This window comes from Pleurodeles waltl, chromosome 5 (genome assembly GCF_031143425.1).
Source record: "Pleurodeles waltl isolate 20211129_DDA chromosome 5, aPleWal1.hap1.20221129, whole genome shotgun sequence".
Classification (NCBI taxonomy): Eukaryota; Metazoa; Chordata; class Amphibia; order Caudata; family Salamandridae; genus Pleurodeles; species Pleurodeles waltl.
The window spans coordinates 1,862,430,228-1,862,445,015 of record NC_090444.1 but is presented as its reverse complement, the minus strand read 5'-3'; the positions used below and the strand labels follow the sequence as shown (position 1 = coordinate 1,862,445,015).

General features: G+C 51.4%; 1 protein-coding gene across 1 annotated transcript in view; it reads left to right on the top strand.

The window, feature by feature from the left end:
• The window catches only part of LOC138296891 (solute carrier family 22 member 7-like), a 297,169-nt gene that overhangs the window by 27,315 nt on the left and 255,066 nt on the right, over nucleotides 1–14,788 (top strand). Inside the window, exon 2 of the mRNA XM_069236387.1 lies at nucleotides 10,879–11,393. Within this exon, the coding sequence (XP_069092488.1) occupies nucleotides 10,879–11,393 (515 nt within the window). The remainder of the gene's footprint in view (nucleotides 1–10,878; nucleotides 11,394–14,788) is intronic.

Sequence of the window (14,788 nt, the reverse complement as noted above, 5' to 3'; positions counted from 1 at the left end):
GAGGATGCTCTGTGCTCCCAGGAGGGTTCTCGGTGCTCCCAAACCCAGGAGGGTGCTCTGTGCTCCCAGTAGGGTGCTCTGTGCTCTCAGCCCCAGGAGGGTTCTCTGTGCTCTCAGCCCCAGGAGGGTGTTCTGTGCTCTCATCCCCAAGAGGGTGCTCTGTGCTCCCAGGTCCAGGAGGGTGCTCTGTGTTCTTAGCCCCAGGAGGGTGCTCTGTGCTCCCAGCCCCAGGAGGGTTCTCTGTGCTCTCAGCCCCAGGAGGGTGCTCTGTCCCCCCAGCCCAGGAGGATTCTCTGTGCTCTAGGCCCTAGGAGGGTGCTCTATGCTCCAAGCCCCAGGAGGGCCCTCTGTGCTCCCAACCCCAGGAGGGTGCTCTGTGCTCCCAGCCCCAGGAGGGTTCTCTGTGCTCTTAGCCCGAGGAGGGTGCTCTGTGCTCCCAGCCCCAGGAGGGTGCTCTGTGCCCCCAGCCCCAGGAGGGTGCTCTGTGCTCCCACAACGGTTCTCTGTGCTCCCAGGATGGTGCTCTGTGCTCCCAGCCCCAGGAGGGTTCTCTGTGCTGTTAGCCCCAGGAGGGTGCTCAGTGCTCCCAGCCCCAGGAGGGTGCTCTTTGCTCCCATTAGGGTGCACCCAGTCCCAGGAGGGTGCTCTTTGACCCCAGGACGGTTCTCTGTGCTCCCAGTCCCAGGAGGGTGCTCTTGGCCCCCAGGAGGGTGCTCTGTGCTCCCAGGAGGGTGCTCTGTGCTCCCAGCCCCAGGAGGGTGCTCTGTGCTCCCAGCCCCAGGAGGGCTCTCTGTGCTCTTAGCCCGAGGACGGTGCTCTGAGCTCCCAGCCCCAGGAGGGTTCTCTGTGCTCCCAGCCCCAGGAGGGTGCTCTGTGCCCCCAGCCCCAGGAGGGTGCTCTGTGCTCCCACGACGGTTCTCTGTGCTCCCAGCCCCAGGATGGTGCTCTGTGCTCCCAGCCCCAGGAGGGTTCTCTGTGCTGTTAGCCCCAGGAGGGTGCTCTGTGCTCCCAGCCCCAGGAGGGTGCTCTTTGCTCCCAGGAGGGTGCTCTGTACTCCCAGCCCCAGGAGGGTGCTCTGTGCTTCCCAAGAGCCCAGCAGGTGACTCTCACAAATGTCTATGCAGATGAGGGTTAAGAATGAGAGAAATAAAGGAGAAGTAAACACAAATATCCTGTTTGCAATGTGAAGTTAAAGATTTATTTGGCCATGACCAAACTTAACTCAGGCGGGTCCCAAAGTCCAGCGCTGGCTGTATAAAGCCTTACAGCGCCCAAGATGCCAAGATCCCTGCGAGGTGACAGAGTGCCAGCCGGAGCCAAGCTGTAAGTACTTCAGTCATTCAACTATTCATCCATCCAACCGTACATCCATGCCTATCCAGCAGCCACCTTCCCATCAATCTTTACTCCTGTAGCATCACCTGCATCTGTCCCACTGCCACCACCTTCACTGCAGCCAGGATCTCTCCCACCAGGGCATACCTGCTGCCTCTTCCTCCGGCAGCCCTCCCCCTCCTCCAGCAGCCAGCCAGAGTTCCTTCAATGAGCACACACACTCCTGGCAGCAGACAGGTGCCCGGCCCTTCAGTGCCAGGAGGGCTCCCCTTCATGATGTACTGGAGGCAGAGGAGCTGTGCACGGTGTGTTCTGTTCTCCAGCATCAGCACTGCAGGGCACTGTGGCCAGGTCTGCTGTCCAAGAGCACAGGTTGCCCCTATTCAATGTGAGCTGTTCTCCCTGTACACTGTGACCCACTGGCTCTGTACCCTATGAGGAGATCTCCTGTGTGAGCACAGCACTGTGTACCCTATGAGTAGATCTCCTGTGTGAGCACAGCACTCTGTACCTATGAGTAGATCTCCTCTCTGTGAGCACAAGCTCCCCTGTACCCAATAAACAGATCTCCTCTCCCGGAGCACAAGCTCCTCTGTACCCTATGAGTAGATCTTCTCTCTGTGAGCACAAGCTCCCCTGTACCCTATAAACAGATCTCCTCTCTGTGAGCACACGCCGGACTGTACTCTATAAACGGATCTCCTCTCTGTGAGCACAAGCTGCTCTGTACCCTATGAGAATATCTCCCCTCTGTGAGCACAAGCTCCTCTGTACCCTATGAGTAGATCTCCTCACCCTGAGCACCAGCTCCCATGTACCCTATGAACAGATCGCTTATCTCTGAGCACAGGCTCCCCCTATACACTGTCACGTGTTCTGCCTGTTACACTGTCAGTGTACCCTATGAGCAGATCTCCTCTGTGTGAGCACACACTGCCCTGTACCCTATGAGTAGATCTCCTCACTCTGGTCACAAGCTCTCCTGTAACCTATGAACACATCCCCTATCTGTGAGCACAAGCTCCTCTGTACCCTAAGAACAAATCTCCTCTCTATGAGCACATGCTACCCTGTACCCTATGAGTAGATCTCCTCACACTGAGCACAAGCTCCCCTGTACCCTATGACTAGATCTCCTCTCTGAGCACATGCTGCCCTGTACCCTATGACTAGATCTCCCCTCATCCGAGCTGTACCCTATGAGTAGCTCTCACCTGTGAAAGTACACACCCGTACCCTATGAGTAGATCTCCTCTCTAAGAGCACACGCTGCACTCTGCCCTATGAGTAGATGCTCTCACCTGAGCACAAGCGTCCCGGTACCCTATTAGTAGAGCTCCTCACCCTGAGCATAAGCTTCCCTGTACCCTATGAGCAGATATTCTGTGAACACACACTCTCTGTTCCCTATAAGTAGATCTCCTCTGTTTGAGCACTCACTCCTCTGTGCCCTATCAGTAGATCTCCTTTCTGTGAGTACCCTATGAGTAAATCACTTCTCTGTGAGTACACGCTGCCCTGCGCCATATGAGTAGATCTACTCTCTGTGACCACAAGCCCCCCTGTACCCTATGAGTAGATCTCCTCTCCATGAGCACAAGTTCCCCTGCACCCTAGGAGTGGATCTCCTCTTTCTGAGCACATGCTGCCCTGTACTCTATGAGTAGATTTCCTCTCTCTGAGCACATGCTCCCTGTACCCTATGAACAGATCTCCTCTCTGTGAGCACACAATCCCTGTACCCAATGAGTAGATCTGTTCATGAATGCAGACTCCCCTGTACCTTGTGAGTAGCTTTCCTCTCTGTGAGCACAAGCGCCCCTGTACCCTACGTGTAGATGTCCTCTCTGTGAGCACAAACTCCCCTGCACCCTATTAGTAGATCTCTCTGTGGGCACAAGCTCCCCTGTACCCTATGAGTAGATCTCTCTGTGAGCACACGCTCTCCTGCCTCTATGAGTAGATCTCCTCTCAGTAAGCACAAACTCCCCTGTACCGTATGAGTAGATCTTCTCTCTGTAAGCACACTCTGCTCTGTACCCTATGAGTAGATCTTCTCCCAGTGAGCACACGCTCCCCTTTACCCTATGAACAGATCTCTCTGTGAGCACACACTCCCCTGTATCCTTTGAACAGATCTCTCTGTGAGCACAAGCTCCCTGTATCCTATGAGTAGATATCCTCCCTGTGAACACACGCTCCCTGTACCCTATGAGTAGATCTCCTCTCCATGAGCACAAGCTCCCCTGTACCCTATGAATAGATCACTTCTCCATGGACACATGGTCCCTGCACCCTATGAGTAGATCTATCTGTGAGCACAAACTCACCTTTACTCTATAAACAGATCTCATCTCCGTGAGCACAAGCTTCCCTGTACCCTATGAACAGATCCCCTCCCTGTGAGCACATACTGCCCTATACCTTATGAGTAGATCTCCTCTCTGTGAGCACAAGCTCCACTTTACTCTATGAAAAGATCTCCTTCTGAGTGAGCACAAGCTTCCCTGTAACCTATGAACAGATCCCCTCTCCGTGAGAAGAAGCTCCCCTGTACCCTATGAGAAGATCTCCTCTCTGTGAGCACAGAGTCCCTGTACACTATGAGCAGATCTCTCAGTGAGCACACACTCCCCTGCACCCCATGAACAGATATCTTCTCTCTGTGATCACAAGCACAAGTACCCTATGAGCAGATCTCCTCTCTATGAGCATATGCTACCCTGTACCCTATGAGTAGATCTCCTCACACTGAGCACAAGCTCACTGTACCCTATGAGTAGATCTCCTCTCTCTGAGCACATGCTGCCCTGTACCCTATGACTAGATCTCCCCTCTCCGAGCTGTACCCTATGAGTAGCTCTCACCTGTGAAAGTACACCCCCCCGGACCCTATGAGTAGATCTCTCTAAGAGCACACGCTGCGCTCTACCCTATGAGTAGATGCTCTCACCTGAGCACAAGCTTCCCGGTACCCTCCTCTGAGCACTCACTCCTCTGTGCCCTATCAGTAGATCTCCTTTCTGTGAGCACCCGATCCCTGCAACCAATCAGCAGATCTTGTCTGCCTGAGCACATGCTCCCCTGTTCCCTGTCAGTAGATCTAATTTCTATGAGCACATGCTACCTGTACCCTAAGAGGAGATTTCTTCTCTGTGAGCATCCTCTGCCCTATACACTATGAATAGATCTGCTTTCTCCAAGCACACGCTCCCCTGTATACTATGAACAGATCTCCTCTTTATGAGTACACCCTTCCTTGTACCCTATGATCAGATTTCCTCTCTCTAAGCACTCACTCCCTTGTACCTTATCGGTAGATCTCCTTTCAGCAAGCACACGCTCCCCTGTACCCTATGAGTAGATCTCCTCACCCTGAGCACAAGCTCCCCTGTACCCTATGAACAGATCTCTTCTCTCTGTGAGCACAAGCTCCTCTGTACACTATGAATAAATCTCCTCTCTGTGACCACAAGCTCTTCTGTACCCTATGAGTAGATTTCTCTCAGTGAGCACACACTCCCCTGTACCCTATGAATAGATCTCCTCTCTGTGAGCAAACACTGCCCTGTACCCTGTAAGTAGATTGCTTCTCTGCGAGCACACACTCCCTGTACCCTATGAGTAGATATCCTCTCTGTGACCATAGATCTCCTCTCTGTGAGCACACACTGCTCTGTACCCTATGAGTAAATCGCTTCTCCGTGAGTACACTCTGCCCTGTACCATATGAGTAGATCTACTCTCTGTGACCACAAGCCCCCCTGTACCCTAAGAGTAGATCTCTTCACCATGAGCACAAGCTCCCCTGCATCCTAGGAGTGGATCTCCTCTTTCTGAGCACATGCTGCCCTGTACCCTATGAGTAGATTTCCTATCTCTGAGCACATGCTCCCTCTACCCTATGAACAGATCTCCTCTCTGTGAGCACATACTCCCTGTACCTGATGAGTAGATCTCCTGTTCGAGAATGCAGACTTCCCTGTAAGTAGCTTTCCTCTCTGTGACCACAAGCGCCCCTGTACCCTACGAGTAGATGTCCTCTCTGTGAGCACAAGCTCCCCTGCACCCTATTAGTAGATCTCTCTGTGGGCACAAGCTCCCCTGTAGCCTATGAGTAGATCTCTCTGTGAGCACACGCTCTCCTGCCTCTATGAGTAGATCTCCTCTCAGTAAGCACGAACTCCCCTGTACCCTATGAGTAGATCTTCTCTCTGTAAGCACACTCTACTCTGTACCCTATGAGTAGATCTTCTCCAAGTGAGCACACGCTCCCCTTTAACCTATGAACAGATCTCTCTGTGAGCACACACTCCCCTGTATCCTATGAACAGCTCTTTCTGTGAGCACGAGCTCCCTGTATCCTATGAGTAGATCTCCTCCTTGTGGACATACGCTCCCTGTACCCCATGAGTAGATCTCCTCTCTATGAGCACAAGCTCCCCTGTACCCTATGAATAGATCACTTCTCCATGGACACATGGTCCCTGCACCCTATGAGTAGATCTCTCTGTGAGCACAAACTCACCTTTACCCTATAAACAGATCTCATCTCCGTGAGCACAAGCTTCCCTGTACCCTATGAACAGATCCCCTCCCTGTGAGCACATAAAGCCCTTTACCTTATGAGTAGATCTCCTCTCTGTGAGCACAAGCTCCACTTTACTCTATGAAAAGATCTCCTTCTGAGTGAGCACAAGCTTCCCTGTAACCTATGAACAGATCCCCTCTCTGTGAGAACAAGCTCCCCTGTACCTTATGAGTAGATCTCCTCTCCGTGAGCACACAGTCTGTGTACCCTATAAGCAGATCTCTCAGTGAGCACACGCTCCCCTGCCCCTATGAACAGATCTTTTCTCCCTGAGATCATAAGCTCCCCTGTACCCTTTGAGTAGATCTCCTCTCTGTGAGCACAGAGTCCCTGTACCCTATGAGCAGATCTCTCAGTGAACACACACTCCCCTGCACCCCATGAACAGATATCTTCTCTCTGCGTTCACAAGCACAAGTACCCTATGAGCAGATCTCCTTTCTATGAGCACATGCTACCCTGTACCCTATGAGTAGATCTCCTCACAATGAGCACAAGCTCACTGTACCCTATGAGTAGATCTCCTCTCTCTGAGGAGATGCTGCCCTGTACCCTATGACTAGATCTCCCCTCTCCGAGCTGTACCCTATGAGTAGATCTCATCTGTGAAAGTACACACCCCCTGTACTCTATGAGTAGATATCCTCTCTAAGAGCACACGCTGCGCTCTACCTTATGAGTAGATGCTCTCACCTGAGCACAAGCTCCCCGGTACCCTATTAGTAGATCTCCTCACCCTGAGCATAAGCTTCCCTGTACCCTATGAGCAGATCTTCTGTGAGCACACGATCTCTGTTCCCTATGAGTAGATCTCCTCTGAGCACTCACTCCTCTGTGCCCTATCAGTAGATCTCCTTTCTGTTAGCACCCGATCCCTGTAACCAATCAGCAGATCTTGTCTGCCTGAGCACATTCTACCCTGTACCCTGTCAGTAGATCTAATTTCTATGAGCACATGCTACCTGTACCCTAAGAGGAGATCTCTTCTCTGTGAGCATCCTCTCCCCTATACACTATGAGTAGACCTGCTTTCTCCGAGCACACGCTCCCCTGTACACTATGAACAGATCTCCTCTGTATGAGCACACCCTTCCTTGTACCCTATGAGCAGATTTCCTCTCTCTAAGCACTCACTCCCTTGTACCTTATCCGTAGATGTCCTTTCAGCAAGCACACTCTCCTCTGTACCCTATGAGTAGGTCTCCTCACCCTGAGCACAAGCTCCCCTGTACCCTATGAACAGATCTCTTCTCTCTGTGAGCACAAGCTCCTCTGTACCCTATGAGTAAATCTCCTCTCTGTGACCACAAGCTCCCCTGTAACCTATGAGTAGATTTCCTCCCAGTGAGCACACACTCCCCTGTACCCTATGAATAGATCTCCTCTCTGTGAGCAAACACACCATGTACCCTGTAAGTAGATTCCTTCTCTGCAAGGACACACTCCCTGTACCCTATGAGTAGATATCCTCTCTGTGAGCACACACTGCTCTGTACCCTATGAGTAAACCGCTTCTCCATGAGTACACTCTGCCCTGTACCATATGAGTAGATCTACTCTCTGTGACCACATGCCCCCCTGTACCCTATGAGTAGATCGCCTCTCCATGAGCACAAGTTCCCCTGCACCCTGGGAGTGGATCTCCTCTTTCTGAGCACATGCTGCCCTGTACCCTATGAGTAGATTTCCTCTCTCTTAGCACATGCTCCCTGTATCCTATGAGTAGATCTCCTGTTCGCGAATGCAGACTCCCCTGTACCCTGTGAGTACCTTTCCTCTCTGTGACCACAAGCAGCCCTGTACCCTACAAGTAGATGTCCTCTCTGTGAGCACAAGCTCCCCTGCACCCTATTAGTTGATATCTCTGTGGGCACAAGCTCCCCTGTACCCTATGAGTAGATCTCTCTGTGAGCACACACTCTCCTGCCTCTATGAGTAGATCTCCTCTCCGTGAGCACACAGTCTGTGTACCCTATAAGCAGATCTCTCAGTGAGCACATGTTCCCCTGCACCCTATGAACAGATCTTTTCTCCCTGAGATCACAAGCTCCCCTGTACCCTATGAGTAGATCTCCTCTCTGTGAGCACAGAGTCCCTGTACCCTATGAACAGATGTCTTCTTTCTGTGATCACAATCACAAGTACCCTATGAGCAAAGAAGTACCCTATGAGCAGATCTTCTCTCCATGAGCAGAAGTTCCCCTGTACCCCAAGAGTAGATCTCCCAAGTACCCTATGAGCAGATCTTCTCTCCATGAGCACAAGCTCCCCTGTACCCCAAGAGTAGATCTCCTCTCCGTGAGCCCAAGCTACCCCATACCCTGTGACCAGATCTCTCTGTGAGCACACGCTTACCCTGCGCCCTATGACCAAATGTCCTCTCTGTGAGCACAAGCTTCCCTGAACCATATGAGTAGATCTCCTCTATGTTAGCAGATGCCCCTTGTGCCTTATGAGCAGATCTCTCTGTGAGCACAAGCTCCTCTGTACCCTTTGAACAGATCTCCTCTCAGTGAGCAACACGCTCCCCTGTACCCTATGAATGGGATCTCTCCTCTGTGAGCACAGGCTGCCCTGTACCCTATGAACGGGATCTCGCCTCTCTGTGAGCACAGGCTGCCCTGTACCCTATGAACGGGATCTCGCCTCTCTGTGAGCACAGGCTGCCCTGTACCCTATGAATGGGATCTCTCCCCTCTGTCAGCACAAACTCCCCTGTACCCCATGAGTAGATCTCTGTGAACACAAGCTCCCCTGTATCATATGAGATCTCCTCTCCGTGAGCACAAGCTGCCCTGTACTCTATGAGCAGATCTCTGTGAGCACTCTCTCCCGTGTACCCTATGAGCAGACCTCCTCTCTGTGATCACAAACGCTCCCGAGTACCCTATTAGCAGATCTCCTCTACCGGACCAGAGTAGGCACCATAGTGCAGGAACCGGACCAGAGTAGACACCATAGTGCAGGAACCGGACCAGAGTAGACACCATAGTGCAGTAACCGCACCAGAGTAGGCACCATAGTGCAGGAACCGCACCAGAGTAGGCACCATAGTGCAGGAACCGAACCAGAGTAGGCACCATAGTGCAGGAACCGGACCAGAGCAGGCACCATAGTGCAGGAACCGCACCAGAGTAGGCACCATAGTGCAGTAATCGGACCAGAGCAGGCACCACAGTGCAGGAACCGGACCAGAGTAGGCACCATAGTGCAGGAACCGCACCAGAGTAGGCACCACAGTGCAGGAACCGAACCACAGTAGGCACCATAGTGCAGTAATCGGACCAGAGCAGGCACCACAGTGCAGGAACCGGACCAGAGTAGGCACCATAGTGCAGGAACCGGACCAGAGTAGGCACCACAGTGCAGTAATCGGACCAGAGTAGGCACCATAGTGTAGGCACTGGACCAGAGTAGGCACCATAGTGCAGGAACCGGACCAGAGTAGGCACCATAGTGCAGTAATCGGACCAGAGTAGGCACCATAGTGCAGGCACCGGACCAGAGTAGGCACCATAGTGCAGGAACCGGACCAGAGTAGGCACCATAGTGCAGGCACCGGACCAGAGTAGACACCATAGTGCAGGAACCGGACCAGAGTAGGCACCATAGTGCAGGCACCGGACCAGAGTAGGCACCATAGTGCAGGAACCGGACCAGAGTAGGCACCATAGTGCAGTAATCGGACCAGAGTAGGCACCATAGTGCAGGCACCGGACCAGAGTAGGCACCATAGTGCAGGAACCGGACCAGAGTGGGCACCATAGTGCAGGCACCGGACCAGAGTAGACACCATAGTGCAGGAACCGGACCAGAGTGGGCACCATAGTGCAGGCACCGGACCAGAGCGGGCACCATAGTGCAGGAACCGGACCAGAGTAGGCACCATAGTGCAGGCACCGGACCAGAGCAGGCACCACAGTGCAGGAACCGGACCAGAGCAGGCACCACAGTGCAGGAACCGGACCAGAGCAGGCACCATAGTGCAGGAACCGGACCAGAGTAGGCACCACAGTGCAGTAACCGGACCAGAGTAGGCACCATAGTGCAGGCACCGGACCAGAGTAGGCACCACAGTGCAGTAACCGGACCAGAGTAGGCACCATAGTGCAGGCACCGGACCAGAGTACCACCATAGTGCAGGAACCGGACCAGAGTAGACACCACAGTGCAGGAACCGGACCAGAGCATGCACCATAGTGCAGGAACCACAGTGCAGGCACCGGACCAGAGAAGGCACCATAGTGCAGGAACCGGACCAGAGTAGGCACCACAGTGCAGGAACAGGACCAGAGCAGGTACCATAGTGCAGGCACCATAGTAGGCACCATAGTGCAGGAACCGGACCAGAGTAAGCACCATAGTGCAGGCACCGGACCAAAGCAGGCACCGGACCAGAGTAGGCACCATAGTGCAGGAACCGGACCAGAGTAGGCACCATTGTGCAGGAACCGGACCAGAGTAGGCACCATAGTGCAGTAATCGGACCAGAGTAGGTACCATAGTGCAGGAACCGGAGCAGACACTATAGTGCAGGAACCGGACAAGAGCAGACACCATAGTGCAGGAACCGGACAAGAGCAGGCACCGCAGTGCAGGAGCCGCACCAGAGCAGGCACCATAGTGCAGGTATCTCACTGAGGCCCTACGCTGATTGGCCTTACATTTTTAGGTAACTGAAAACTAATGCCGCAACTGTGTCCATTGCCACCTTTCAATGGCCCAGCCTACCCTATCTTATTTAGCCGGGTACATTTTGTTGCCTGTCGGGAAGTCTTCTAATATTATTGACTGAGATAGACCCAGGATCATCAGTCTCTCTTCACTTTCTGTGACCTTCCAACTTTCTCTCCAATTGACACATTTCTTCCTTCTAACTTCTGACCAACAATGGAAGTGCTAGTTGGCAGGACGCTCTCTAACTTTCACCTTTCCCTTCCTCTTCTTTGCAGTGGATGTGCTGCTCGGGATGAAGTCCGAGGACCTCCTCCTAGAGGCTGGGGGCTTTGGAAGGTTTCAGGTCTTCATTTTGCTCCTCATAGCCATTCCCCGGGTCACGCTCCCTCTACACTTCTTGCTGGACAACTTCCTGGCGGCGGTGCCTCCTCACCACTGTGCCCTCCAGGGTGAGAGTGGATTTGGGAACCTCACTGCAGAGGAGTTGCTCCTCATCAGAATCCCCAGGGAGCCTGATGGGACCTTCAGCTCCTGCAAGATGTACATAGAGCCCCAGTGGCACCTGCTGGAGAACTACACCTGGGGACCACCCAACAACTCAAACTGGAGACTACTCAGAGCCTCTCCTTGGGGACAAGTCAGAGCCTCTACCTGGAGACAACCCAACTCCTCCAGCTGGGGACCACCCAACAACTCCACCTGGAGGCCACCCAATGCATCTAACCTGGAAAGCTGCCAATATGGATGGACTTACAACCGTTCCCAGTTCACCGCTACCATAGCCACTCAGGTAAGAGCTGATCAGCTGCTGACTGTTGCTATCATTCTGCAGCACACATAGAAAGAGGAAATTTCCCTTCAGGATTGTTTCTGTGCAGGAAGGTACTCCTTCCTGCACAGAAACAATCCTGTCTGCACATTGTGCGCCCACGCAAGGAAAAGAGAGGAATGTTAAATACAGTGGATTCCTGCCCTTTTCCTACCACTCTGCACAATTTCTTTTGTTAAATGTGTCCTTCAGTCTGATAAGAAAAAATTGATTCCCTCAAGAGCCTACGTCTGTGAGCAGAACAAGACAATGAAGAGAGTCGAAAGGGGCAATGACTCTCAAGCAAGTGACAACGTTTATTTGAAACTAACTAGCTCAGAAATGCACAATTAAAACATGCAATTTTCAGCAGTACGGAACACTCCACACATGATTCCCAAGGAGCGGGGACCAATCAGAATCCTGCATTCCCTGATAACGTGGCTTTTCTAATTTCCCAGGTATCGCTCAAAAGAAGCTTACAGCTGCATGGCCTTCAGGAGATATCTCGTAATAAGCTGTTAAATCGCCGTGAATAGGCGTGGTTCATTTGCTACACGCCTTCTTTTTCTGACCCTTGAATTTCCTAGAAACCCTCTGACTTCAGTGATGTAACATTGATTTTTATCAGCACAAAACACGCAGTGCACAGCCATTCCACACAGCCCACGCCGCAGGGACCGACCACAGACCTAACCACTTCGATGGAGGAATGCAATCATTATTATTGCTTGGCTCAAAAAAGTCGTTGTTCATTTGAAAAATAATTATGTGCTTTTAAGTAATGGTTAATTTGTAAATAAAAATGTGCGGTGTCGAAAGCTCTCCTTTGAAACACACAGCTGCTGCAATTGAATATGCAAGCACAGGATACTGAGGAAGCGTAATCCTGAAGCCATCTCGGGCCTCTTATATCCATTTACAGCCACTCCCCGCCCCTTCAGCTCACTCTTGCAGCTTTCTGCTTTCTCCCATTGTGACGCTTGTTCGTTTTTCTCTTCCTCCTTCTTTCCCATATGTGTCTTTTGCCCACAGTAAATGCCTGAGGCTGAAAAATAAGTGCTGGTCCTGAAAGTAAGGGCTGGTGCCCCCCACCAGCAACCACAGGCTCAAATTGAGCACTGCTTTCAAGTCGGGGACGGGAGCAGCTGATATTTTTCATGCAACATCAAAGGAGCGCTCCTTTTCGATGTTAACCCTGTTGTTGGCCAGTGATGCTGGAACAATTTTCAGAGTGGTTGTGCTGCCATCAATGTTACATCACTGAAGTCCAAGGATCAGACAAAGAACAAGTGCAATGAATGAGCCACGCCTGTTCAGCAGGAGAGTTTCAAGGGTGTGGTATGTGCATTTTCGAGCACACTGTTGTAAATATGTTACTAACGCATGGTGCAGTAGCGCACTGTAATTTACAGACAGCATATTTTCAATTGAAATGGCCACAAAATTTGCACTGACTTGCAATTTTACTGATAAAGCTATATATAGGCCATACAATACTGTGTGCAAATTGTTTTTCAGAAAATATTTACCAATCACATATCACCAGCAGTGTCTTAATTTGTTTTGAGCCCATTAAAATCTTTGTTTCCCTCACACTTCAGAATTACAAAAAAAATTGCTTCATTTGTGCTCTTCCTAATTGCTGATATACCTTCAAATATTTCCACAGGTATTTAAAAGTTGTATGTGAGAAAAACCTGACATCATGCAGCCTTTCCTTTGACACTCCATGTACTACTGTAGGAGGCTGGCCCTCTATGTAGTGTGCAAAGTTACGCACACTGCGCAGGGGGTTCAGGCAACCAAACGTTGGTTTACAAGGTTAAACACTAGATCACCTAATGCAGGTAGATTGGTCGAGCAGTTAGGCCAAGCTTGGTGAAGTGCAAAGCATTTGTTGTACTCACACACTCAAAGGAATAACTCAAGACCAATTTATAAAAAATACTTCAGATTTTTAGGTAATATTAAGACCAAGATTATCAAAATTGGTTAAGTACTGTTCAACATATGAATTTTTGACATTTTAATAAAAATAGTCTTTTTATGCGTAACTATGCACTACAGGAATCAATGGAAGATCACCTTTAAAAATACATATAAAATCATACAGTTGGTTTACCAAGTTTTTCTTTTGCAGGTTGGTCAAAGTTGTCGGTGGGTACACTCTGTCAGCTGTAGAAGTTTGTGCGGCTCCCGGTTCCAGCGGGAGCAGTGAGTAAATGTCTCTGTTGCAGGGCCGCTGCGGGGGACCACTTGGAAAAGCACTTCACAGGTAAGGTTAAAGACGGTTCCTTGGGGTCCCCTCGGAGTGTCGAAGTCATAAGGGGTGGGGGACCGTTACAGCACAGCAGGTTCTTCAGTGCAGGGCACAGGGCGGCTGGGTGCAGAGTGAGTCTGTGAGCCAGGAGCTGTGCACAAAGATGCCCTCAGAAGCAGGAGGTAGGTTGGTTCAAGGTTCCGATGTTGAATGACCAATACCCAGGGTATTGGCACGGATCGGCAACTAGAGGGCACAGTGGCACCAAACTTGGCACAATAGCAGAGGTTGTCCTTGCGGTCATTAGAGTCTAGTTTGGTCCAGCTCTGGCATCCGGTTCAGGAGTTAATGGCTGGTCAGTGAAGTGACCATCACTGGCTTGCTGGTTTCTTGCTGTTGTAGAGTGGTACCTCCACTTTGGAGGGAGCTCTATGGTGATTTTGGAAGCCTGGAGGTCCTCTGAGTTTCATTAGAGTTTTCCCACTTGTCTAGCAGTTGCTCAGCGGTGATTATCAGGTCCTGGGTGCAGCAGGCAGGGTTTGGCACCTTTTCGTTGCTGCAGCAAGTCCACAGTTCTTGTGCCTTGGATCTTCTTGGTCCTGGTCTTCTTTTTTCCATAAAATCTGAGTTCCTGGTCTAGGGATGTCCACTAAATACTGTTTTTTAGTGGGCGTTTTAGGAGGAACCTGGTAGTGACCAATGGGTCATTTACCTTAGGGTGGCTACACCCACTAAGGGACCACTTCCTGTGGGGAGGGGTTGCTTCCCTATACCTGGTTGGCTATTTTTCCTCCATCCAAGATGGAGGACAGTGAAATGGAGTGCCCACCTCGCAGGGAACACCTTAGGGATGGTGCATGCCAGGTGGGGCTACTCCTCCTACCCTTTGTGTATTTTCCCACCGTTGCTCCCGCCAAAAGAGGGGTTTGCAAGGGGGGGACCATCTGCTGCTAGCAGCAGGCCTGAGGGTCGAGTTTCAAAGGCAGTAAACCCTTTGAAGCTCATTGCCAGGGCAGTGCACATTCCTGAGGAAGGGGGTGTTAGCACCTCCACCCAGGAAGGGCATTGTTCTACAATCCAAAGAGACGGATCTCTCCCCCAAGGTTGTAAATTG